Below are 27,953 nucleotides of genomic sequence, written 5' to 3'. Positions count from 1 at the left end.
TAAAATTAAAAACGTAAATTTCTAAATAGACGTATTTGCTAAGTGAATCATCTCATAATATCTAGAAACTTAATCCCTTCCGGTCTACCGAAATTTTATGGTAACGACAATAAACTATAATGCTTTGTACGTGACTATTGAAAGATTTGAGAATTGCAATTTGCCGAATTTTAGAACAATATTTCTAAATCTAGAAATGGGTTTTCTCTTTAATCTTTACCCACATTTAGTATTTCAATTCAATTATCCAGACGCGTAACAGAGGCCCCCGCAGCATGAAGCTTACGGGGGTCCCCAATATGTCAAGGCCCCATCTTGTTGTCTAATATATGTAAAAATCTGTTGTTATATTATTTGCCTACATACGTTTTTTAAGCAGTGCAGTATTGAAAATGAAGTTGGCCATCCGAATTAATAAAATTGTAGATATATTTGCTGATAGTAGATAGTGCAAGAAGAAAGTTGTTCATCTCATAGAATAATACTAATGTTATAATTTAGTAATTTTTGTTCTATTTTATTCTATACCAATAAAGATGAAAAATGTAAGTCGTCATAAACAATGCATGAATACACCAATAGCTCAGTAAATGACAGTTTTGGAGTGAAATTATCAGCGTCACGACGGACGTATTTGCTTGACAATTTGGATTTAAGTTCTAGTTACACTCCACTTCAAAGTTGGATTTATGCCGTTGGTTGCTTTTACTTTGAGGGTGACACCCCTCCTTCGGGTGAAAAACATATGTTTAAAATAAGTCCGGAAATGTATAAATTGACTAATTATAAGCAACTTTTGTTCTTCTATGGAGTTTCTTTATCTATGCTAATACTTTTCAAGTCATTTGCGAGTGAAAATGTTTATTTTTCAAAAAAAAAACAACGTTTTCAGACGGGTTTTTCGCAAATAACTCAAAAATAAGTATTTATTGAATTAAATATTAGATATCGAAAAAATATTTGTGGCAAAAATGTAGCTTATAATATACAGAAAATGGTGTACTGTTAAAGCTCATAAAAAATTATTCTTATTTGTCCAGTAACAAATCAAATATTTCAACCTGAAATAACCAAAAAATGAAGGAATTTTCGGGAAAAACTCTTAAAACTTTTTTTAAATGTTTCAAAAAAAGCTTTATTTTTATTTTTTATAAAAGTTTTTAGCACCAAAACTATTTATGCTCAAAATAAAGTTGACCCCTTTTTTGGTAAAAAAAAAATAGTGAAAATCCCTATTTCGCACCCCAAATCAAATTTATCATTAGCGCTTTACCATTTACTTTAAATATTTATTGTTTATATGATCTGTAAGTTTGACCGGTTCGAAGTTCTTATTTTTGAAAAGTTTTTTTTTATTTTGGAAAAATGCCTTTTTTCAAAATAACTTAAAACGTATTAGTGATACGAAAAATCTCAAAGAGTAAAGAAATGTAGGTAGGTCTTGCTTTTATAAATATTTTGGCTTTATTTTGTTTAAAATTTGCATATACTCGTGATTAGTGACTCGTTCAAGCCCTTCAACTAGAACCCTTTTAAAAATAAGCACTTTGAACCGGTGAAACTTACAGGTCGTATAAAAAAGTTAGGTAATTTGTAAGGCGATAATGATTAGTTTCATTTGGCGTGCTAAATAGGGGGAGATTTTCACAATTTTTTACCAAAAATGGGATTAACTGTATTTTGAGCTTAATAGCTTAGTTTTGATGCTAGAAACTTTTGTAAAAAATAAAGCTTCTTTTAAGCACTTTAAAAAAATTCTAATGAGTTTCCCTGAACAGTATTTAATTTTTTGGTTATTTCACGTTGAAATATTCGATTTGGAATTTGACGAATAAGAAAAACTTTTCATGAGCTACAAGTTTTCTTTTATTGAGTCGATAGACCTTATTTTTGTTACATTTTTTTATAAACGAATAAGATTTTATAGGCGAATAAGAAAAACTTTTCATGAGCTACAAGTTTTCTTTTACTGAGTCAATAGACTTTATTTTTGTTTAATTTTTTTTTTATAAGTGTGATACATTTTTGCTTACAATATTCTTTTCGATCGAATACTTACTCTTTGAACTATTTGCGAAAAATCGCATAAAACGTGGTTTTTTGTTGAACAATAAACATTTTTACTCATAAATAACTCGAAAAGTCTTGAGTTGAACACTTCGGTGGTGACACTGAAAATTACAGGGTATCGCCATATTTTACGTTGATTTACTGGGCTGTAACACATATAGGTATTTGTTACACATATCGCATTTAGTAATTTTTTAAAGGGAGCCCCATTTCCAATTCTGCGGAGGGGGGGCGACGGAGTTTGTTACGCCACTGCACAGAACTATATGTGGGGCTTAAAGAAAATGCGAAAGAAATAGGGCTGGCTGTCAACCTCATACTTTTGAACATTTTCAACCTAGCTCATAAATTTTGAAAGAAAGATATTAAGGAGAATACTGGGACCCATTGACGACAATGGTATATGGAGGATAAGGTTCAACCACTAGTTATACCAATATTACAGAGAACCCTCTATAGCAAATTATGCAAGAATACAAAGATTGCGCTGGACAGGCCATCTTATAAGAATCGATACCGACAGAACATCATAGTAGAACGCTTAGCGGAACTATGGTGGAACGTATGCCAGTAGGAAAACCACGGAAGAGGTGGATAGTCGAAGTAAGAACCGTAATTTATTTATTTATTTTATTTATTAATATTACGGGAAAACCCCATTAACAGTTACAATTAACAAATAGTAAAATGTAACATGTATGTAATAGATTGAGAAAAAATATAATCAAAAAACAACAAAAATACTTCAACCTGCAACAATGTTCAAACAACCAACAATTAACATTACAACCCTAAATTTATAATTAAAGTTTTACACTAACCTAAAGTATTAATTATTCTATGAAATTGATTCTATTAAATTGAGCCCTGAACCCACTCTCAGACATATCAAATATTTCCAAATGAAGTTGTTTAACATATCTCGAGTATCTTTTTATAGGCAAATTCATACCATAATTTGTTCGATGATAGGGTATATGAAAAGAAGAGTAGTTATGTCTCCTATTTCGTGTGACAATCTCAATGTTAACCGACTCCAACAATTCAGCACTATCAATTTTCCCTGTAACAATTTTATGCAAAAAATTTAATCCAGCACAGATTATCCTTTCTGAAAGTGTTTTCAAATTCAGTTGTTTTTCCAGAATTGAATAATTATGATCAGAGATCCCAATATATAATTTGAATCCACAAAATCGTAGAAACTTATGCTGAACCTTTTCTACAGTATATTTATGGACAGCTTGGTAAGGAGACCACACCACTGATCCATACTCAAATTTAGATCTGACTAATGAAGAGTAAAGGCTTCTGACAGTGTCAACAGAAAAATGCCTACAATTTCTCACGATGAAACCCAACATTTTGGATGACTGTATTGTGACAGAGTTAATATGATCGACAAATGTTAAATTTTTGTCGAAAATTACTCCCAAGTCTTTTATTTTTGATACAGTTTTTAATGGTTGCCCACACAGTTCGTAAGAAGTGTCATATTTTCTGGAACCCTTAAAAAAACTAATTAGACAACATTTTGATATATTTAGGTTCAATTTATTAATGTGACACCACTGCGTTAATCTGTCAAGATCGTCCTGCAGCAGTTGTTGATCAGTTAGGCAATTCATTATTCTGTAGCCTTTGAAATCATCAGCAAAAGCGAGACCTTCACTGTTTTCAAAACACTCAAAAATTGAGTCCACAAACAGATTGAAAAACATTGGGGAACAGTGCCCCCCTTGGGGAACCTCTGTATTTTGACCATCTGTCTACGCTCTGACAATAAACTTTTGATCCAACCTACAGCCGAAATATCAAACCCTATATCAAATAATCTCCTGAGAAAAATATTATGGTCTACTTGATCGAAAGCCTTTGAAAAATCTGTGTAAACTGCATCAACTTGCTTGAATTCTTCCAAAGCTTTAATTATTTTTGATTGATATGGTAACAGATTAGTTAGAGTTGAACGACTTGAACAGAAGCCATGCTGATTCTTATTTATTAGCCCGCGACACATCCAGTTTAATTGGTCGCTGATAATACTGTCAAACAATTTTGGAAGTGATGATTGAATGCATACACTCCTGTAGTTCGTAACATCGTTTTTGTTCCCACTTTTAAAGATGGGCGTGATAAAACTATCCTTCCATTTTTCAGGAAAAATTGAGGATCTTAAAGACTTATTAAATAATAAACTTAGTGGAACCACAAGGGTACATACACAATATTTTAACAGGCTACTTGGAACACCGTCGGGACCAAGGGTATTTTTACTAGGTAAAAGAGATATTTTTTCGTATATTTCTTTTGTAGAAATATCCGAAAACTTATAGTTTTGGTAAATATTTGTGGGTGTTCCAAGGTCTAGTTTGTTCTCTGGGTTACTTGGGGTGTACACTGTTTGGAAGTACTTTTTGAACAAATCAACAATCTCTTGCCCATCATTTGCTTTATCCTCGCCGTATATTATTGTTTGGGGAAGAGAATGGTTGGTTTTTAAGTCCTTTATGTACCTTTAAAAGTATCTAGGATTTGATTTGAATTCTATATCCATCAATGAGATATACTGAGACCAACAAACCTCCCGAACTTTTTTGCATTCTGAACGCAGTCTAGTAAAAATATTGAGGTCAGCCTGAGATCTGGACTGAATATAGGTGTAGTGTGCTCTCCTTTTTTGAGAAATAAGCTATCTTAGTTCCCATGAAAACCACCTAGGATAAGTGCTGGTTTGGTATTTTTTCACAGGTACAAATGAAGCAATACCAAAAGCTAAAATTTCATAGAAGTAATCAACAGCTAAATCTAAATCAAGACGAGACAAACACTGCTCCCAGTTAATTCCAGCTAAAAAATGATTTAAACCCACATAATTGGCGTTATTGAAATCATAGTACAGATCCTGGCAGAAGAGGCTGTCGTCTACCTGTTTTTTGTGAATATTTCTTAAACTACACTCATAACTAGCATGATGTAAACTGCTGTTTAGAATAGAGTCATTTCCTAACAGTACCTCAACACTTTTATCGTTTGTGAACATAAGATCCAAGAAAATATTTCTGCTGTTAGGAATACTTATCCTTTGAAATAACTGAAGAAAACCAAAAGTTTGGGCAATATGGATAGCTGAAGAAGTTCCAGGACACACAACCTGCAAACCATATTCATCGTTTGACCATATAGCTTCGGGAAGATTATAATCTCCAAAAATATAAAAATATTGTGCTGGAAATCTTTGTAGAACATCCTCTACTGTTTCACAATGAGAGGTGTATACTAATCCAGGCATGTTTGGTGGAATATAAACTCCTGAAATGATAAATTTTGATGCATTGTACTCACATGAAATAAACAATTGTTCCACGTTCTGATGTGATATGTTTATCATTTGGGACCGAATAGATCTTCTGACGTAGATCAGTACACCACCACCACTCAATTTTTGACTTGTTAAGATTGACCTATCACTACGATATAAGTTAAAATATACACATTCTAGTTCACTGTCCAAAAAATCACTATTTAGGTTACTTTCAACTAAAATTATAATAGCATACAAGCAACTACTCACAGCCAGTTTAAGACGGTCTATTTTGGTTCACAGACCGCTAACATTTTGATAATATATTGTTAATGGGGTGGTTGAAAGTTTTCCTGGGTAATCTGCCTTTTGGGTATTAAGGAAGGAATGCCTTTAATATATTTTATGATCAAATCCTCACCTTCATTATTTCTCTGTGTTAGCTCCTCTTTAACCGCTTTGTATGCATCCTGTTGCGTAATACAGCTGATGTATTATTTATCAACTTTCTATGTTAATATTCAGTTTCTATACATTTTCTGACATTCTAAATGTCACTAGAGATAAAAATAAACATTGCAACAAGTGAAGTGTCCAGGTCTGTAATAGCTCAATGTTCCTATGTTTATGTACCTAGTAGGGTGGTGCTTACTGTATATCATTATTGCTATTGGTGCATCATTAAAATATGTTAGGTATACTAAATAAGATTTTTATTAATTCCATACCTGACAACAAGTTGCACACTCATTGTACTACTATACAGTGATGAGCGCGCTAATAACCGGCAAAATAGCATAAAAGATGGAAAACATATTAAGTTGTGAGATAAAATGAAATGAAACTAGTCGAGCTGGGAAATTTAGCGATAGTAACCTTTTTATTTACATTATATTGATTGTTTCCCAGCTTTGCACGTATCAGAGGAGTATGTCAACTAAAACTGTCACTATGACAGTGGTATTTGCCAAACTCAGCGGATACATCTAAAGGTGAGAAACAATCAACATAATGTAAATTAATAGGTTAATATCGCTAAATTTCCCAGCTCGACTAGTTTCATTTCTTTTTATCTCAAAACTTAATACGTTTTCCATCTTTTATGCTATTTTGCCAGTTATTACTGTATCACTGTATATACATACTAGTACTGTACTAAATATTAAAAAATGGTTTTAAAGAATAGATACCAACTCAAGAAACGTGTACTGAAGCGGATATTTGCCAAATAAACAAATTTAAAAAGAAATATGATGGGAAAATGCACTTTTGAAGTACATGTATCCAGGGCCGCGTTTAGGTCAATTGACGCCCTAGGCAATTCTCTGGTAGCCGCCCTTCAAATATGTACCATTTTTGCAAAAAAAAATTGCAGAAATTTTTATTTAAATAAGAATACACTAAAAATGGATATAAACTACGATGTTTATATACCTATAACAGAAAAAATTGTCATTCCAGTTCGATCACATCAGAGACTTCTTTTTAAAAAAAGACTTTTCAAAAAAAATATTTTTACTTGACAAAATCGACAAATTGTTAACACGTTCTTGCGTCATATTTGATGGGAAATTATTTTTAATTCTTGACATTTTCGAAAATGACCTTTTAGCAGCCACGTTGGCAACTGGTATGCACCAATAAATGTGCAAAGCAATGTCAAAATTAGGCAAAATATCTTTCAATCCACTTCGTGCAGTCACTGAAGGTTTTCACCTCCGATTTCGTTAAACATCCATCGATTTTCATGAAAATTGGTGAATAATTAGAGGATACCTCAAGGAACAAAGGTGACATGATGCCAACTTGCGCTTTTACCGTGGTGGTGGATGCCACGTCTTCTCGGGATTGAAATTTTTTTTTAAATAATACCATAAATCGATAGAGACAAATTCTAAGAAAAATTTGTTATATAAATAAATACTTTGTGTTATTAAATATCAAAGATTTTATTTTTTTCCTAAAAAAAATGAATGTTTTAAGGCTGTTTTCACGTATAACTCAAAAACTGCAAGCTTTAACAAAAAAGTTATTATTACCAAAATTGAAGATAATAAAAAGCTGAATACACTCCTCACTTAAAGAACTAAACTAATGTTAATTCAAAGTGAGTTATGAGTAATTTAATGTATATATTTTTCGACGAGTACTCAAATATAAGTATTCAAGCTTAAATAACGGGAAAACGATGCATTTTATAAAATATACCTGCTAAGCACTTGTCAAAGTACTTCGGAGTCCTTATCAAATGAGCTCCAGTAGAAGTTAATAGCATAATTACTTATGCGATATTATAGAACTAAAATGTTAAGAGTTGAACATAGCTTTTTGAAAGGGAAAATAAAATCATTTTGCAGCTTTAACCACTGATTTATTAACCAAAACATCGCAAAACGAAATTAAATTATAAATAAACGCTGTTATTGCTATTCTTATTTTACAAAGCTTCAACATATTCTTAAAATATTCCATAATTATTAAACATTTTTAACAAAATTTAATATTTAACGTTTCTTTAATCAAACTTTTTAGACTTTTTAACCTTTCGTTTAAATTATATACTCATACTAATCATTTGGTATGGTATCATGAATCAGTCTTAATAATTACTTTCAGTCGGCTATTAAGAGGCTACAGTAGCACGGCATCAAAACGTAAAAGGCAGTCCAAGATTGCGGCTTTAATTTTGAATATTTTGTCGAGATGTTTGGCACACATATTCATAATATAGTAGTGATGTAACGAATATTCGTATTCGCATTCGCATTCGCGAATATTCGCATGTTTTTGCATATTCGCATTCGCATCCGCATTCGCAAAATTTGTGCGAATGTTTTGCGAATATGAAAACCAGAAAAAAATAATTTTAAAATAATATTAGGTTAATAAAATCAAAATCTATTCATCTTTTTTTATTAAGAAAAGGTAACTTAACCTCAAACATGCAGCTACTCTCAAATGGAAATATGCAGGACACAACAGCACACAAAGAGACGGAAGATGGAAGACAAAGACGAATGAAGACTCACTGAAAACCTTAGGACTACAAAAGAGAAAGGGGCAGACCACAGACGAGATGGTCGGATGACCTAAAAAGATACACAGGGACTAGAGTGGAAAAATAAGGCCTACGTTCAACTTTGGACAAATGAAGGGCAATAGATAGATAGAACTTAACCTTGTATAATCACATTATCAGCCTTCACTTTTTTTTATTATTTGGTATTATGGAATAAAGCTTAAGATTCAGATTGATTTACACTAAATATCAATTAACTTTTCATTACAAATTTAGGAAACATTACAAAAATAGAAACAAATTTAATAAAAACTGAATATTCGCATTCGCATCCGCATTCGCGAATGTCGGTAGCAGATATTCGCATTCGCATTCGTATTCGCGAATGTTCAAAAAATGACATTCGTTACATCACTATAATATAGTATAGAATGGCGGTACAGAGCCCAATTTGAGAAATATGTTAGTATGTGGAAATTACTCTATAACTAAATACAATATTAAAAAATCGAGCATGTACCGCGAAAGAAGAACAAAAAAATACACTTCAAATAAACTTTTTTATCCCATGCCTAGATTTTGTGTCATATTGGAACTACTAAAACTTTTTATCTCTAACAAGAAGTAGAAATATTATAACTAAATAACTGATTAGTTAGTCAACATACAGAAAGTGTCACTGTCATTTTGAAAAACCTGAGTCAGGGGTGAGAGCACGCCAAATAGAATTATATTTTAGTGACGTCACGTTGCCTAGCAACCGTCGATTCTCCCATTGTGAAATTAGATTTTGTGACGTCAGCAAAATAGAATTCTATTTGGCGTGCTCTCACCCTAGCTGTGGAAGCACGCCAAATAGAATTATATTTTAGTGATGTCACGTTGCCTAGCAACCGTCGATTCTCCCATTATGAAATTCTACTTTGTGACGTCAGCAAAATAGAATTCTATTTGGCGTGCTCTGGGCCCTCTGCATCAATATCTGTTCAGTGCAGTAGTGTATTAGTTTAAGAATTCGTTAGTGTTGATCCACAGGGAAGTAGATGACATCCCCTCTTTATTTATAATTTATGCATATAATATACCTAAAAGCACATAAATTATTTAATTTTGAAATTTGAACTCTTGACAAAACCGCATTCATAGAAAAAGTACAGTGTAGGTACAACACATGAGAAAATTACATATTTCTCCCTCGCTTGATTTGCTGCATTAAAATGACATTTTAGCATATAAATAAATTTAATAAAATTCTTTGATGGTGAGTATAAATGACCAAAAACATTTTCTCCTTCGTGGAACACCTTGAAAGAAATAAATAAGTTATTCGTATCCAATTCTTGACATTCCATTGCAAATATTTTACAAGTATTGTAATTATGAATTTCAAGGCATTTATTCAATAAATATCCACAAACATAGCTGAATGCATCCAGAACAGACAAAAATTTTTTGTATACTGAATTCGCTCTACCGAGATTCACTTTGACACATTCGGAATAGGAAACATACAACACAAAAATTCCTACCTCACACTATTAACTGCTAAAATCAACTTAATCTTTCATTAAAAAAAGAAGAATTGTTAGAAATAGTGGGAGTGTCTACTAATCTCATAAAATTTTGTGTAGTTTATTTCTACAAAATATTTTTATTTTGTGCAATAAATAATTTTCTCATTTGTTATCAATACATTATAATGGCGTAAATAAATAATTTATTGATTGGCGTAAGGTTTATGTTATTTTTATGTCTGTTTTCTATTAATAATATTGGCTATGAGCAGGTGCGTTGGTTGTGTAGTAATTTCCAGTCACTTCTGGCAACTGAACTTCCCAAAAAAGAAATTACTAACGTCGGTGTCAAAGTGAATCTCGATAGAGCGAATTCTGTATACAATCATTGTCACGAAGCACTATGGTTTGTTTTTAAACCAGGAGGAGTAATTTAAATTTACCGCGCCGTAATGCTTGTTTGTAATTGGTCTAACCCCAGACAAGTTTACACCGCTGTTTGTAATTTTGACACTAATGACATTTATGAAATTTTGACACTTCTGTCATTTTATAGGTAAATTAAGTTATATCAGCGATTTTTTGTGTTTTTTGCGTTATTCCTTTAATTTTTAGATTTTCAGTCTACTTTTATATAAAAACAGTTGTTTTTAGAACTCTTTAGCGACGGATTCGTATAATATAAGATTTATGGATTACCGTCGAAGGCTGACATGATCAACCAAAAAAGATGTATTTGTTGACTTTTCTAGTGACTTTCTCGGATGTGAATCTGTCTTTTTAGTTTACTCCTCTTGGTTAAAAAATCAACCATAGTGCTTTTTGACATTTATCTTTATCTTCTTGATGCAGTGGCGGCTCGTATAACTTTAGGAAGGTAGTGCCAGAATCCGGGCAGCTGCCTAAATTTTTTGTGGCGGTTTTACGATATGGTCAAAAAGGATATAAAATATAAATAAAAAAAAATAGGCGCAGATATTTTTATCTTATATCTATATATTTACTATTTTTGGGATGCCAAAAAATTTACCAAAATTTATCAAAACAGTTCCGTAAATTAAGTAATTAGCAATAAAATAAATTCAACTTACCACCAGTATTTACTGCTGATGTACTTTTTTTTTTGTTTTTTTCATCACTAGGTGGGGAATCTGCAAACAGACGTCGGAGGTAAACATTTCCAACAGTGCTGGGTTCCTGAGCTGAAACCTCATCAGTGTCACGTCGACCAGTTTGGCCCTAAATCGGACCTCCTTGCCCTCCGTAACTCCGATGTGGCCGGGACCAGCTAAACCCCACCCCTCTCATACTAGGGCATCAGGGTGGAATCGCCAGTTAGGGCATGACTTCTCCCCGATGTCCTTCTTTTGCCCGATTCTCAGTCGCTCGTCATCACGCATCAGCTTCCGTCTCTCACACTCATCCGACCACCACGTCCTTTAATCCTATGCTGTCAATGTTTCATTCTTCCTACCACTGCTGATGTACTTGAAGTTTGTTGTTACGATATGGTCTCTAGAGCCTATTTAGAAAATTATAAAAATAACACTATTCTATTATTTACACACACGCACAAAGTTATTTAATATCACTTTTAAAGTTTACGATATGTGAAGTCCATCCTTCTTTCTTTTTTGGAGGCAAAGTTTTCAATGACTTTATTATTAAAATTGTCAATGCCATTTACAAAATGTCTTTCTGTAGACAGCATACCTAAAGCACTTAGTCGTTCTTCCTTCATGGTATTTCTGAGGAATGTCTTAATTCGTTTTAGCATTGAAAAACAACGTTCTGCTTCAGATGTTGACATGGGAATGGTTATTAATATACTTAAAAGTTTAACGAGATATGATTTAAAAAAATCAGAATTTTTAAAGTTATAGTAATTTTCATTTTCTTTTGATAATAACTCCAAAAATACTAAATATATGTAAAAAGTGATATGTATAACCAAATTTTGATTTTTTTTTCTGTATCAACTATTATTTTACCTTTTTATTATTTCTGTAGGGTAAAAAATAACCGACATAGAAACGTTTAAAGCTTAAATTTTTCTGCGAGAACTATGTAACCGGGGCCATTTAACCTTTCATTTTTAAAAAAGTAAGGGGTTTAAAAGATTAAATTCAACGTGGTTTAATAGCCATTAAAATTAACTTTCAAATGGTTTTTAGGCAAACCTGATATCGCAAAAATTAACGGAGTTATTAAAAAAAACAATTACTTTTTTGGAAAAAATTTTAAAATTGAAATTTTGAAAAATATTTGTATTGGTGCATAAATTTTAATGCTATCAACTTGTTCGGAGGCTCATTTGATAGATATTTCTAAGTACTTTGACAATAAAATGCATCATTTTACCGTTATTTAAGCTTGAACACTTAGATTTGGGTACTCGCCGAAATACATTCAATTACCTATAACTCACTTTTAGTTAACATTAAAAGGTTTTTCCAGTGAGGAGTTTATTTCGTTTTTTTATTAGCTTGGTGCTTGGTAATAATAACTTTTTGTAAAACCTTATAGTTTTTGAGTTAATTATGGAAAATCGGTGCATTTTCGCAAGAACATGCATTTTTCGCATGAAAAGTTAAAATTTTTGATCTTTAATAACTCAAAAAGTTTTGATTTATTTTAATAACTTTATGCAACAAATTTTGCTTAAAATGTGTCCCTCTATCGAATTCTGGGAATATTTTTAATCAAATAATTTTCACCCCGAGAAGGGGTGGCATTCACCCCCAGGGTAAAAGCGCAAGTTGGCACCATGTCACCTTTGATCCTTGAGATATCCTCTAAACATTCGCCAATTTTCATGCAAATCGATGGAGGTTCAACGAAATCGGAGGTAATAGCTCATATCCACCTTCAGTGACTGCCTAACTCTTCTTTAAAGATTTAGATTAAGATTAAGATATGTCAATTGGTGATTTTATTGTGGTATCCAAATGACCCTTTAAGTGAATGCATTCAGGTATGAATGATGTATCTTGGTCGTCTTTATTTTGTAGATACATATCAGATTTTCAGCTTCTTTAGGTAATAATTTCTTCATTGCTTAATTTTGGCAAATCTGTTAATAACACGAAAACATTGATAAATAAGTCGATAAGATTCCAGAGGTCTATTCAGGTCTCTTATCAGAGTGTCGATTATAATAAAGAATGTGCGGATTTTCATCTCATCAATAGCTGAAAAGTTTAGTTCATCGGCTCCCTCGTCAAATTGAATTTTTCTTTTTCTCTTTCTTATTTCTTTATAATAATATGTTTTATTTGGGCACAATTTTTTGGCTTCCTTGCGGTAAAGTAATTTGAAAGAGATTCATTCTCTTTAATGACAGAACCCAGATCCATGATTTTTATATACAAATATTGTTTGTCTGATTTTTATATACAAATATTTTTGTACAGTATTTTTGCCGCCCTCTCATAATGTGCCGCCCTAGGCAACTGCCTATATTGCCTAATGGATAAAGCAGCCGTGCATGTATCTTATAACACTCTGGCAAGAAGAGGGTTAACAGAAGTGGAAGAGAATTATATTATATATCTATAAAAATTTATCATCAGATAAAATTGGAGGTGATAAATTTGTTATTCCACAAATTATAGTAAATATATCATCAACTAATGGAACATAAGCCCCACTTAACCCTTCACTAAAAATTTTAAATCTTTTTAATCTTTTATTAATTTGTTCAATGTGAACTCTAGCTGATGCAATTTTGGCATCTAAGATAGCTTCCTCAGTAGTTAATTGGGATTTTTTTGTTACAACTGAAGGTCTAATTAATTGTATATTACATAACCTACAACTATCGTCAATAAGAAAACCGTTATCTACCATAACTGCATCTGTGCCAGAATCTAATAAAGAGATCACATTGCTCTCTTCAAATATCACTTTTTCTGATGCTCTTCCTCCATATGCTTTACTCACATAAGTTATTAACCCATCAGGTGAAAAACCAGTCATAAACTTAATTGTTGAATGTGATTTATGGTGTGAATACAATCGTACTCGGCAACACAAACACTTTGGAGTCTTTACATAAATTTCAGTGCAGTTCAAAATTAGCCTAACATTTTGAAAATCAGCAAAACAAACTGGCATGTTTTTATGAACTTCTTCTTTGGTGGGAAAATACACCAAAGGTTTTAAAATCTGGCTCAAGATAGGTACTAATTCAAAAAAATAAGTTTTTGCTAAGCCAGCTGTTATGCCAAAGAAAGAACCCAAAGGGTCATAAGTCAAATTTAACTTAAACTTTGTAAAAACTAACATTATCCGCTGTTTAATGTTTAACCTATGAGATCCATTGTCTTTAATATATTTTTCAGTTATACTTACTATAGTATTAAAAATAACATAGTTATCAACACCAGTAAATTCTTTTAATTTAAAGTCACTATCAAGGATGTCACACAATGTAATCTCTTTTGTAATGTTCACTTGCACAGCTGCATCTTTTGATAGAGTGCTATTCTCAGTATTTTTTAAACTAGTCAAGATTTCTGCTGCCTCTTGATCATCTAGATCTTCTACATCTTCACAAGGAATCAAACTTGGAGCAACAGTTGTGACGATTCTTTGTTTAGCAGCTGCCGTTATAGACCTAGAGGATGGTCCTGGCTCTGTACTATGTGCCTCCAACGGAAGCTTCTGACTAGGTATTGCGTTTAATTTCAAAGTTCTGCGTTTAACTCTTTCTAAAATCAGAAAAAAACTACTATACTACTATATCACAATAAAGTTGCACTAAAAATAAGCAAACCAATACGTTGAATGTTAATAGGGGCACTCCCGAATCATGATTTACAATATGTATACAGTAAAACCTGTGTTACCAGCCACCTGCCAAAATCGGCCACCTGTACTAACGGCCAGTTTAAAAATTTTCCCCAATTATAAATTTACGTGCATAGAAATCGGCCCACTTAAAAATTTGGTCATTTTTGATGTCTCATATTTTCTAAACCTGTTGGCCGATTTTAGTGATTTTTTGAACATGTTATAGCCTGATTCTTTAACAATGCCACTGTAATAATATTGTTGCTAAACAGGTAAATTTTCATTGTATACCGGGTGTACTAATCAAACTGTGTTTTTTTCTCAAAGTTCACATCACCCTGTGGGATATTCTAGCATTTATAAATACTGAAATTAAAGCCCAACTGTCGCCTCAGGTTTTCTTAACATTCTGTTTTTTGATTCATTCGTTTATGTTGAATAAAAATGTTAGGTATTGTACCCTCGAAGATCCGTGGAAAAAATTTACACCCAAAATATCAAAATTCAGTTTGGCAACACTGTGTGAAAGTTGATAGTAACATATCCTTTTTAAGATAAGCACAACTGTAATTTAGTCCAAACAAATTAATATATTTTTTTTACCAACAAAAATGAGATTTTTCAACCAAATAATGTTTCAAATATGATGTGCAAAATAATTTTTAATTGGGTTCTGCTAATGGGCTTGCTTTTTGTTGTCATTAAAGTAAAAAAAAACTAAATTTCACTCATTAAATCAATATTGTCCGGTTATCATCTGAATTATTTTAACTGTACTAATATCCGCCGAGTAATTCTGAATGATTAATATAGGTTGTTAAAACATTTTATCTGTAGCGGCTTCTGGAATATCTTAAAAATATCGAATTTCATTGATAAAATGCACATATCCCACCGATCTTCGCTTCGACCATACTTTAACAACTAGACATGTTCTTCATCAATACACGGTATTTCTTAATACGTGCGACAAACTTTAAGGGGTAATTCTGCATGAAAAAATAATGACAGTTGGCTTTATAAACGTATGTCCGCAAATGTTTCGTTTCCGAGATACGGGATGTTGAATTTTTTCTTACAAACTGACGATTTATTTATTGCTTTAAAACCAGTTGAGATATGCAAATGAAATTTGTTAGGTTTTAAGAGATAGTCATTGCGGATTATTTGACATAAAATTGAGAATTTAATATTCACCATGGGCGTACATGCGGGTAATATGATCGGTCATATTACCCGTACGCGAGCCAATGGTGAATATTAAATTCTTAATTTTATGTCAAAAAATCCGCAAAAACTATCTCTTAAAACCTACCAAATTTCATTTGCATATCTCAACTGGTTTTAAAGCAAAAAATTCAACATCCCGTATCTCGGAAACGAAACATTTGCGAACAAACGTCTATCAAGGCAACTGTCATTATTTTTTCATGCAGAATTACCCCTTAAAGTTTGTCGCACTCATTTAGAAACACCGTGTATTGATGAAGAACATGTCTAGTTGTTAAAGTACCTAACTTTTTTATTATCCAACATAAACGAATGAATCAAAAAACAAAATGTTAAGAAAACCTGAGGCTATAGTTGGGTTTTAATTTCAGTATTTTATACAGCGTCTCTACTTAAGTTGGAAACATACGGGAAACTTTTTTATTATTAATTTTACGAAAAAAAGTTATTCTTTATAAAAAGTTCTGCATGCCCCAAAACCTAAGATTCAATCATCAAATTTTCTCAATATTATACGAGGTATGTCAAAAAATATGAATTTCGGTCAAGGGTAAAGTACCTTTATTTCTCTCAATATCGAAAATTGTTATGATAAAAAGTGGTTTGGAATTAAAAACTGAGATCAAATATGCAATAACATGCTTCTAATTGAAAAAAAAAATTAAAAAAATTTCTCAAATTTATGGATAGGTACCCAACATCGTTTTTAATTAATACAAATATGATAACTCGTTTATTATTCATTTTACGAAAAAAAGTTATTCTTCATAAAAAGCTTTGCATGGTCTAAAATCTAAGACACAACCATGATATATCAACTTTTATTAATTTTATACGAAGTGTGTCAAAAAATATTAAATTCGCTCAAGATTATAGTACCTTTATATTTCACAATATTTCAATTAGAAGGATGTAATTGCATATTGAAACATAGTTTTTAATTCTAAACAACTTTTTTAATAACCGTTTTCAATATTGTGAAAAATAAAGATACTTTACTCTTGAGTGAAATTCATATTTTTTTACATACCTCGTATAAAATTAATAAAATGTGATATCTGATGGTTGCATCTTCGGTCTTAGGACATAGAGAGCTTTTTATAAACAATACCTTTTTTTCGTAAAAGTAATAATAAAAGAGTTATCGTATGTGAAATAAATAAAAACGAAGTTAGTATCAATAAATTTGAGAAAAACTTGGAAAATATTTTTCCACTTAGAAGCATGTAATTGAATATTTGATCTTAGTTTTTATTTCCAAACAACTTTTCATAATAAGAATTTTAGATATTGATAGAAATAAAGGTACTTTACTCTTGAACGAAGTTCATATTTTGTGACGTACCTCGTATAATATTGACAACATTTGATATCTGATGATTGAATCTTAGGTTTAATAGCATGCAGAACTTTTTATAAAGAATAACTTTTTTCGTAAAATGAATAACAAAAAAGTTTCCCATATGTTTCCAACTTAAGTAGACACGCTGTATATGCTAGAATATTCCACAGGGTGATGCGAACTTTGAGAAAAAACATAGTTTGATTGGTACACCCAGTATACAATGAAAATTTACCTGTTTAGCAACAATATTATTACAGTGGTATTGTTAAATAATCAGGCTATAACATGTTCAAGACAATCGGCCAACAGGTTTAGGAAATATGATTCATCAAAAATGACCAAATTTTTAAGTGGGCCAATTTCTATTCACGTAAGTTTATGTAGACTGCAAAAACTGGCAATACCGGCCAATAGTTCTATAATTTTTGGTGGCTGTTACTGACAGGTTTTACTGTATAAACTTTGTAAATCATGATTTAGGATTTTTCAATGTATATGTTATGGATAACGTTAGTTAAACTCTTAATTGGTTCATATAACTCCAATATCCACCAACTCCAGTTTTTGCACATTTTGAACTATCTTTGTTTTTAGATAGTCTGTTCAATTGTTTAGCTGTCATTATGTTCGTTTTGTAACTACAGTGGAACTTCGATTATCCGTATCTCCATTAACCATCACCTCTGTTAACCGTCAGGGTACATACAGAAGTTGTATTGATTACATAAGCAAAAATTTTAATGTAAAAAAATAAAAAAAAAAGTTAATTTGATTTGTGATGAGGACCCAAACGGCTATCCATTGCTGAAAGATAAAGAAATCGTTAAAATGGCAACAAAGGCGGACCAAACAGATTCACAAGCTGACACAGACTTGGAATTTGACTGTAGCTATGTTGATGAACCTATTGTAACTGTCAAAGATTTGCGAAATAATCTAGAGAGGCTGGATCGTATATGCAATATAATTCATCGAGTGGTATTCTCAACAAGAAGAAGCCAATAAAGTAGATTGCATGTTCTTATATCGATTAAGAAATTCAGCCGTCGCAAAATGTGAAGCAACAGTAAAACAAACAAAGATTTCAGAATATTTTAAATTGATTCGATTGTAGACAACACAAATCCCTCTTATATTGTCAAACAAACCATACAAAAATGAAATTTGAGAGTTGTACTATGAATTTTTAATTTTATTTAATGTTTTGTTAACCATCTTTTCGATTATCCATCATACCCTTGGTCCGGTGCCCTGACGAATAATCGAGATTCTACTGTAAAACCTCCGGCTCCCAACTAAATCTGACATTAATGTTAAGAATTTTTTCCAAAACCCTACAGCTCATTTCATACTTTCTTCCAAATCGTGTTAAATCCGTTTCGACAAATCACAACACTCTATTCTGAAGATTTCAATATGGCATTACAGTTCAAAACTGTGTGAATATTGTTCTCCGTAATTTGCATTTATTAAAATGGAAGATATACCTAACTAAACAAGTTGAAAAAGCATGTCCTAATAAACAAAGAAATAGGAAAAGTCATTAAATCCAGCTGTAGTTATATCCAAAATCCGTTAACTCCACTGGTTAGTTTCAAAACCTGCTAAATCCACTTTTTTATACATTTTCATCTTTTGTTTTATTAACCAAGTTACGTAAATCGGGTTATCAACAAATTAGAATTACATTACTTACATATAATGGAATAATTTCAATTCATTTAGACAGGTGCTCTGAAATAATAAATACAGTTTTTGCTTTTACTGAAAATATGTTGCGTGTGGAGTTAACGGACATTGCAATTATATGACTCAATTCTAGGATTACTCAGGAAAAGTACTTGCAAGGTATATGTAATATCCGAAATATAATTTAAATAGTTCAAATTTCAGGCTTTACTCGAGTAAAACACATTCTACCTGCTACCTCTTGGTTAAATGCTTAATTTTGTATATTAGTAATGACAAGATCGTAACTGATTGAAAGATATCTTAATTTAAGAGAAAAAATGCATATTACAAAAGTAAGGAAAGTATGCTTTTTCTCATGAGGATCTTTCAGTGAGTCACAGTTTTTCGATTTCTTTCTAACACATTAAATTGCATGTGACAGAAAAAAGCGCATGTCGGTGATTACATTTCGTCGGTGACATTTATTCTAGTTGTCAATAGATGGCGCTACAATCGAAAAAAATTATTTACTAATTATACAGTGAACCTCGATTATCCGTCACCTCTGTTAACCGTCAGGGTACATACAGAAGTTATATTGACTACATAAGCAAAAATTTTAATGTAGAAAAAATTTTAAAAAAAAGTTAATTTGATTTTTGATGAGGACACAAAAGGCTATCCATTGCTGACAGATAAAGAAATCGTTGAAAGGACAACAAAGGCGAACCAAACAGATTCAGAAGCTGTCACAGACTTGGAATTTTATATTTATTTATTTATTTAACGGAAAATCTCCTTTTTACAATATAAAGATATATAGACATTTTAAACACTAACCTACTATTAACAAGTAAATATATCAATAACATATTACCTACATAAAATACTTAAAATATATAAAATACAAAAATTACATAAATTACATAATACTCCCTCAGTTGGTTCCTAACAAATAAATATATCACAATAACAAATTACATTAAATACTCGCTCAGTTGGTTCTTAAATCTGGTTTGACTAACTCCCAGCAGATCTGTAGTTTTATTAATTTCATTACCCAGTCTATGAAATCTAGGTATAGGACTATTATATCCATAGTTGGTATAATGAAAACTAATTGAGAATAATGGTTTATCTCTAATATTTATAGTGTTTAATTTAAAGTTGATTAGCTCCAACAAATCCGGGCAAGTTATATTACCCTCCAAGATATTATGAAGAAATAAAAGATCATTAATAATTAAAGTTTTTTCAATAGATAACAATTTTAAATGATTATTCATTCTCTGATAAGAAGAAAATTGAGGCATATGTAATCTCCACCGACAAGTTCTCAAAAACCTATTCTGGACTGCTTCCAAAGATAAAATATGTGATCGATAATGAGGTGACCACACTGGTGAAACATACAATAGGATGCTGCGTACTAAAGATAAATACAAAGTCCTGAATGTAGAAACAGAAAATTCTCTAGAGTTTCTAGTTATAAATCCTAAAATTTTCAAAGCTCTACTAGTAATAGATCTTAAGTGTGAGACAAATGTCAAAGAACTGTCAAAAATTACTCCTAGATCCTTGATTTCACTAATTTTCTCTAAAGGAACATAATTAATATTATAAACAAAATTTACAGGATTTGTTGATCTCGAGAAAGTTATTGTAAAACATTTGCGTGGATTTAAAGACATGGCATTATTGGTAGCCCAATTAATAAAGTAATTTAAATCATCTTGTAACTTGAAACAGTCAGATAATTCAGAAATTTCCATAAATAATTTCAGGTCATCAGCAAATAATAAAAACTTACAATATTTAAAACATGAAGCTACATCGTTAATGAAAATATTAAATAGTAAGGGTCCCAAATGTGATCCCTGTGGGACGCCAGAACTTGCGTTTATAGGAATCGAAGTAAAATTTTTTATTTTCACATACTGAATCCTGCATTGTAGGTAACTTTCCAACCAATTCACTAAATAGTGTGGAAATCCGATTTTAACGAGTTTTTGTAAGAGTAACTCATGGTTCACTGTATCAAATGCCTTCGAAAAGTCAGTGTAAATCGAATCAACTTGGCACCTCTTTTCAAAGGCAGAAGTGATACAATGTTGATAAAGCATTAAGTTTGTGTTGGTAGACTTCCCACTCGTAAAACCATGCTGTTGTTTGATCAGAATATTTTTACAATACCATGACAAGGGTTTATATAACAACAGTTCAAATAATTTAGGTATTGCAGAAAGTAATACTACGGGACAATAATTAGGAATATCATTTTTCGGACCATTTTTGAATACAGGGGTAATAAAACTATCCCGCCATTTAACAGGAAATTGTTGTAATTTTAACGAAAAATTAAATAAATAATTTAGTGGTTTGGAAAGACTACATTTACAATTTATCAAAAAATACTCAGGGATACCATCCGGACCACTAACCAGTTTACCTTTTAAAGAGCTAATTCCTTCATAAACTTCGCTTAGGGAAAATTGTATAAATGGAATGTCAGGCTGCCTAAAAATATCGTATTGCATATTTGACACATCTATATTATCATTTTTATAAACACTAGAGAAATGAGTAGCAAATAAATTACTAATGTCTGTACCATTTTCAGCAATTGTACCATTATAATGCATTTTATTGGGGATACCGTGATCTTGTTTCAATGAGTTAATGTGATTCCAGAAGTATTTTGTATTTTCACTAACCTTCAGATCAGTACTAGAAATATAATTATCATAACATGTTCTTGTCAAAGTTTTACACTGAGCTCGAAGATTAGAAAAGTTTGAATAATCACCAGCTGAGTTAGTATTTTTAAACTTAGCATGAGCTGCCTTCTTACAAGATATCAACTTTTTAAGTTCAGATGAGAACCAACGAGGATATACAGATGGTTTGTATCTTCTAATAGGTACAAACAAATCTAATGCTATTTTTAGAATCTGATAAAAAATTTCAATGCTAATGTTAATATCATCATTAGCTAAGAAATACTCCCAATTAATTGGAGAAAAATAATCATTTAAAGCTATATAATCAGCATTCTTAAAATCATAATACAGAATATCACAAGACAAAGGATTAATATCACTAACAATTAATTCACATGAAAGTGCAACATGGTGGTAATTGTTTGACAATAATGTGTCCACCGCTGTGTCAACAGTAATTGATTCCAGAGCATCATCATTACAAAAACATAATTCAAGTAATACTCCATGCTGATTTGCAACTACATTGGCCTGCCTTAAATTCAAATATGAAAAACTTTCACAAACTGTTAATGCAGGATATTCTGCGGGGCAAGAGACAGAAAGACCCTCCTCAGTAGAATAATTCCAAGTTGCTTGTGGAAGATTATAGTCTCCAAAAAGATATAAGCTACTATTAGGGTTGTTTTCAACAATAAACTCTACTGCAGAGCAATGATCCACATAAATATCCTGATTTGATGATGGTGGAATGTAAACAGCTCCAATATTAACAGTTTCGTTATGACTTGACAAAGAAACAAACAGATGTTCAACATTAATAAAGTGAGTGGTAAGATGCGTAGATTTAAACTTACTATTAACTAAAATTAAAACTCCACCACCTCTATTTTTTGAACTAGTATTTAAGTTTCTATCAGCTCTGAAAACACTATAATTGTTGAAACAAAGCTCATGATCAGTAAAATTATCTGTCAACCATGTCTCGACCAAAATAATAACATCATATACACAATGTGCAATAGCGTTACGTAGCTCAACTAGCTTTGTACGGATCCCACCAACATTCTGGTAATAAAGTAATAAAGGAGAACGTTTCAGTTTTTTGGAGCTTTTTTCACAATTGTTGGCATACCACGGATATATTTAATAGAAATATCAATTTCACCATTATCTTTTCTTGCCTGAAGTTCAGACCGAACCATTTTTAGCTGGTCTTGCTGAAATTTAGTGTTATCGTAACTAATTTTAACTCCATCAGTAAGTTAATTTTTAGATTTCATTGCATCTTTTATTACATAAAAATTATTTGTAACAACTTTAATAGGCCTGGATCTACCATGATTTATTTTGCCAACTCCTATTACTTTAAGCACAACATTAGAATTTATACCTAGTTCATGAAGGATAGGTTCCAAACTGGCTTTATCACTATCAATCCTTTCTTGCAAATTGGTACTAGAAGACTCTTTAACATTATACACCATTTACTGTAGCTATGTTGATGAACTGTAACTGTTGATGTAACTGACAAAGATTTGCGTAAATAATCTAGAGAAGCTGCATCGCATATGCAATAATTCATCGAGTGGTATTCTCAACAAGAAGAAACCAATAAAGTAGATTGCATGATCTTATGCCGATTAAGAAATTCAGCTGTCGCAAAATGAGAAGCAACAGTAAAACAAACAAAGATTTCTGAATATTTTAAATTGATTCGATTGTACGAACACACATCCCTCTTATATTGTCAAACAAACCATACAAATGAAATTTGAGTGTTGTGCTATGAATTTTTATTTTTTTTAATGTTCTGTTAACCGTCTTTTCGATTATCCATCATACCCTTGGTCCAGTGCCCTGACGGATAATCGAGGTTCTACTGTATAATATATCTACGAATATAATCTGTACAATTTATAAGACTATACAAATCAAAGAAAATCCCATTTTATAAATGCAATAAACACAATTGATTTGATTTTATGCCAAATTGCAAATAAAATGTGACAACTGTCAGATTTAACTAAAATGTCATGTCATTAAAATGTATATTATCACAGACTTACCTTTTTTTCTATCATTTGTGACGCACTGAAAAATGCTCATGAAAAGAAGCATAAGACTATAAATACTGCAGAAATAAAACTTATCTATTTGTAAAAAACAAGTCAAGCTGCTGTGGCATTTGGAGTTACAAATATTTCCAGCAGCTTTACATTTGCATTTATTTTACCAAACCTGGCAAGTAGGTACTTCGCACTTTACTGGGTAATCCTAGAATTACCTGTGTAGGTACCTATCTTTACCCATAACATATAAGTATATCTGGACCTCGGAGGTAATATACAATAGTCAACATGGTGTTGTTTTGAATAAATTTCTTTAATCCATGTATTTTATTAGTTGGATCATACAAATTGGTTATATAAGGTTTGTTCCAACACAACGAAAAACCGTCATGAAACGATCACGAAACTGTTCAGTAAACAAAATAACCCATGGAACATATTATTTTGCTATCTGCGCGCAGTTTCGTGATCCTTTCATGACGGTTTTCGTCGTGTTGGAACAAACCTATATATTATCATTAAAATATGGATATTTATATTGTCTACAAAACAATCGTGGAATATATCCGATTTTTATAACATTCTAAAAATTTTGTTGCAAACGCAGGCTAAACACAACTGCTGGAAATGACATAGTGTAGTTTACCTACCTCATGAGGTCCAGACAATAGATATGTACATTGTAAATCATAATTTAGGAGAGCTCCTTGTAACATTCAAGGTGTCTTGGTTTGTTTATTTCTAGTTCTTTATGATTTTAGTATAGTCAATCACATTAATATTAGAAAACATACGTTTTTGAAGAAAATCAGTTGCTTCAAAGTGCAAAGAGCAGACTCTCATATAGTCTGACACTTTCTTCCCAATTTTGAGCCTTTGAATCCAAACTTTTCTTCTGTCCACAAGCTCCTTACTGCCCAATTTGGTTTCAACAATAACATTTGATTTCTTAGGTTTTGGGAAGAGATGAAAACTTAATTCTGGGTTCCTTTTAACCCAAGATTTACAACCGGGAACACAACAATAATGGTTCATTTTTATTTTATAGCGAAAATAAAGTATTAGTAAAAAAGCTCGAAAAACAGTCTACGAATTTACCTTCAACGTTCAACGTGAATTGTGAAACAAATAGTGAAGTGAAGTGTGAAGTGAAAGGTGAAAGTGAAACAATAAAAATAATATGGCGGGCTTTTCAATTTCGAGATTTCGTCAACTGCGCATGTGCATACGTGCATACTGCTGTCCGTTGTCAGTGTCATTGTCACTCACACGACACGTGACAGTGACATTTGATAGACGTCAAGCCAAACTTGTTTTTGGAATTTTTTTTTTATGTAAAATCGAAAATCGTTGATAATACCACATAAAACTATTAGAATATTTATTTATAAATTCAAGTGTAACTAAATGGAAGTGGAAGTAAAACAAGAAATTAGCGAAGAAGCGTGTAAAATAGAGTATGATGATTTGGATGATGCTCTTCTGGAGGGGCTTAAATGTGAAATTCAGGAGTCCAAAAAGGAAAGAACTTCTGGCACATATGATTCTTTAGACTTGAAGAAATCTCCCATTAATACTGAAATAGAGTATGGAAATACACTTAACCCATTTAAAGAAAGCGAAAAAACAAACAAAGGTTAGTAACAATATACACTTAGCAGCAAAATTAACGCACCCAGGGCCGTCTTCCCCTATTAGAGGCCTTGGACACATTAGGAAAATGGGGCCCCTGGACTAGAATAAAGCACCATTTCTTTACAATAGAAAAAGAACATATATAGATATGCAAAGTTTTAGCTCTATTTTTGTTCCTTTACAGTAACATCAGACCTTATGTGTATTACTTGTCAAATATAGGAAACAGTTTGAGAATCTCACAATCGCCATAACACCGCATGGCAATTGTAAGATTTTCGAACTCTTGACATGTAATATGAACAGATCATCATAATTCTCTTTGCCTTATCCCTATGCGGGTTCGGCTTCCCTAATTGCATTTCTCCACACAATTCTATCCTGGGTCATACCAATATTAATCCCCTTTACCAACATGTCCTGCCTAATCGTCTTCTTTGGTCTTCCTCTCCTACTCCTTCCAGGAATCTGCACTTCAGCTACTCTTCGTATTGGATGATTAACGTATCGACATTGAACATGACCAAACCATCTCAACCTATGCTCTCTCATTTTGGTATCAATTGGTGCCACACCTAGACTTCCCCTAATATACTCATTCTTAATTTTATCCTTTCTTGTCACTCCACTCATCTATCTAAGCATTCTCATCTCCGCCACATGCATTCGTTGTTATTCTTTCTTTTTCACTGCCCAACATTCAGTTCCGTACATCATAGCTGGTCTTATGGCTGTTTTATAGAATTTTCCTTTCAGCTTCATTGGAACTTTTCTGTCACACAACACACCACTCGCTTCCTTCCACTTCATCCATCCAGCCCTAATTCTACTGCATGCATCTCCATCTATTTCTCCATTACTCTGTAATACCGATCCCAGGTACTTAAAACTATTGCTTTTTACAATCAGTTCACCATCCAAAGATACCATTTTATTTGTAGTAACTCCATCTTTAAATGAACATTCCAAATACTCTGTCTTTGTCCTACTAAGTTTTAAACCTTTTTCCTCCAGAGCTCGTGTCCACTGTTCCAGTTTTTGTTCTAAGTCTCTTTCACTATTTCCTACTAACACGACATCATCAGCATACATTAAGCACCATGGAATGTTACCCTGTAGTTTTGCTGTTATCTGGTCCAAAACTAATGAGAATAAATAATACAGACTAATGAACTGAGCCTTGGTGCAATCCTACTTTCACATGAAATTTATCAGTCTCTCCCACACCTGTCCTAACACTAGTAGTTACTCCCTCATACATATCCCTCACAATCTTTACATATGCACCAGGGACTCCTTTCTTATTGAGTACCCACCACAGAATCTCGAGGAACTCTATCATAATATGCTTTCTCAAGATCAATGAATACCATATGAGCGTTTGTTTCTTTACTCCTGTATTTTTCCATCAACTGCCTTATAATGAAAATTGCGTCTGTTGTTAATCTGCCCTGCATAAAGCCAAATTGATTCTCGGATATGTCTGTCTCTTCATGTATCCGTCTATCAATAATTACTCTCTCCCATATTTTCATGGTGTGGCTAAGCAGTTTTATAGCCCTGTAGATTGTACACTGCTGTATATCTCCCTTGTTTTTGTAGACAGGTACTAGTATACTGCTTCTCCATTCGTCTGGCATTCGTTTAACTTCCATAATTCTATTAAATAAACCTGCTAGCCACCTTGTTCCTGTCTCTCCCAATGCTTTCCATACTTCCCCAGGAATATCATCTGGTCCTACCACTTTTCCTTTCTTTATTTTTTGAAGCGCTTGAGCCACTTCCTCGTTTGTTATTTTGGTGACCATTGCTGCTACTGTCTCCGTTGACTCCACAGGCTGTCTGTCAAATTCTTCATTTAATAAGCTGTCAAAGTACTTTCTCCATCTCTTTTTAACATCCTTTTCGTGAGCTAGTATTATTTTCATCTCGGATACATCTAATCTGATAAAAATCTTTTGCTTTCTTTGCTCTCTGTTTGGCTATTTTATATATCTTCGTTTCGCCTTCCCTGGTATCAAGTTGATTGTATAGGTTTGAATACACTTCTGCTTTAGCTTTTGCTACTGCTACTTTCGCTTCCTTTTTCGTGGCCATATAGTTTTGAAGATCTGTGTTGGATCTGGTTTCTTGCCACTTTTTATATAATTTTCCCTTCTCTTTTATTTTTCCTTGAACTTCGTTTGACCACCACCAAGTCTCTTTATCCTCAAACTTTTTTCCTGACGCTTTCCCCAGTAATTCAGTAGCAGTCTCTCTAATACTACTGGCCATTTTTCTCCAAATTGTAGTATTGCTTCCTTTCATGTTCTAACATATTTTCTCTACTATTCTTTCCCTGAATAGACCTTCTTTCTCATGTTTTAGCATCCACCACTTGATTTTTTGTGGATAAATGAATAGATAATTGATTGTTTTATGAATAGATAATTAAAATAATGCAATACCCATAAAGTAGCATCCACGCTGATGTTGATTGAAGAAGCACCCTTCTACATTTGAGTTGAGCAAAATTGTTAATCACATCTTCAAAATCCATGCTTTTGAACTCTTAGAATCTCACTTGAAGGATTGTACTT

At 32.2% G+C, this 27,953-nt stretch overlaps 2 protein-coding genes across 6 annotated transcripts in view; one reads left to right on the top strand and one right to left on the bottom strand.

Moving 5' to 3' along the window:
• The window catches only part of LOC114339901 (uncharacterized), a 92,253-nt gene extending 67,325 nt beyond the window's left edge, over positions 1 to 24,928 (bottom strand). Inside the window, exons 1-2 of one of the 4 annotated variants that reach the window (XM_050647272.1) lie at positions 24,534 to 24,928; positions 14,261 to 14,619 (exon numbers count right to left, since the gene is read on the bottom strand). In XM_050647272.1, the coding sequence (XP_050503229.1) occupies positions 14,261 to 14,619; positions 24,534 to 24,774 (600 nt within the window). In that variant the 5' untranslated portion in view covers positions 24,775 to 24,928. Of the gene's footprint in view, positions 1 to 14,260; positions 14,620 to 23,736; positions 24,498 to 24,533 lie in introns of those variants that run through there. The other 3 variants (XM_028290586.2, XM_050647273.1, XM_028290587.2) reach the window with 3 other exon arrangements.
• A 103-nt stretch (positions 24,929 to 25,031) lies between these two features.
• LOC114339900 (zinc finger protein 664-like) overlaps positions 25,032 to 27,953 on the top strand; it is a 44,351-nt gene continuing 41,429 nt past the window's right edge. For both annotated transcript variants that reach the window (XM_050647265.1, XM_028290584.2), the window contains exon 1: positions 25,032 to 25,375. In XM_050647265.1, coding sequence (XP_050503222.1) covers positions 25,147 to 25,375 — 229 coding nt within the window. In that variant the 5' untranslated portion in view covers positions 25,032 to 25,146. The remainder of the gene's footprint in view (positions 25,376 to 27,953) is intronic.

The sequence above is a fragment of the Diabrotica virgifera genome, chromosome 3 (genome assembly GCF_917563875.1).
Source record: "Diabrotica virgifera virgifera chromosome 3, PGI_DIABVI_V3a".
NCBI lineage: Eukaryota > Metazoa > Arthropoda > Insecta > Coleoptera > Chrysomelidae > Diabrotica > Diabrotica virgifera.
The sequence above is the reverse complement of the archived record's forward strand: the minus strand, read 5'-3'. Positions and strand labels throughout refer to the sequence as shown.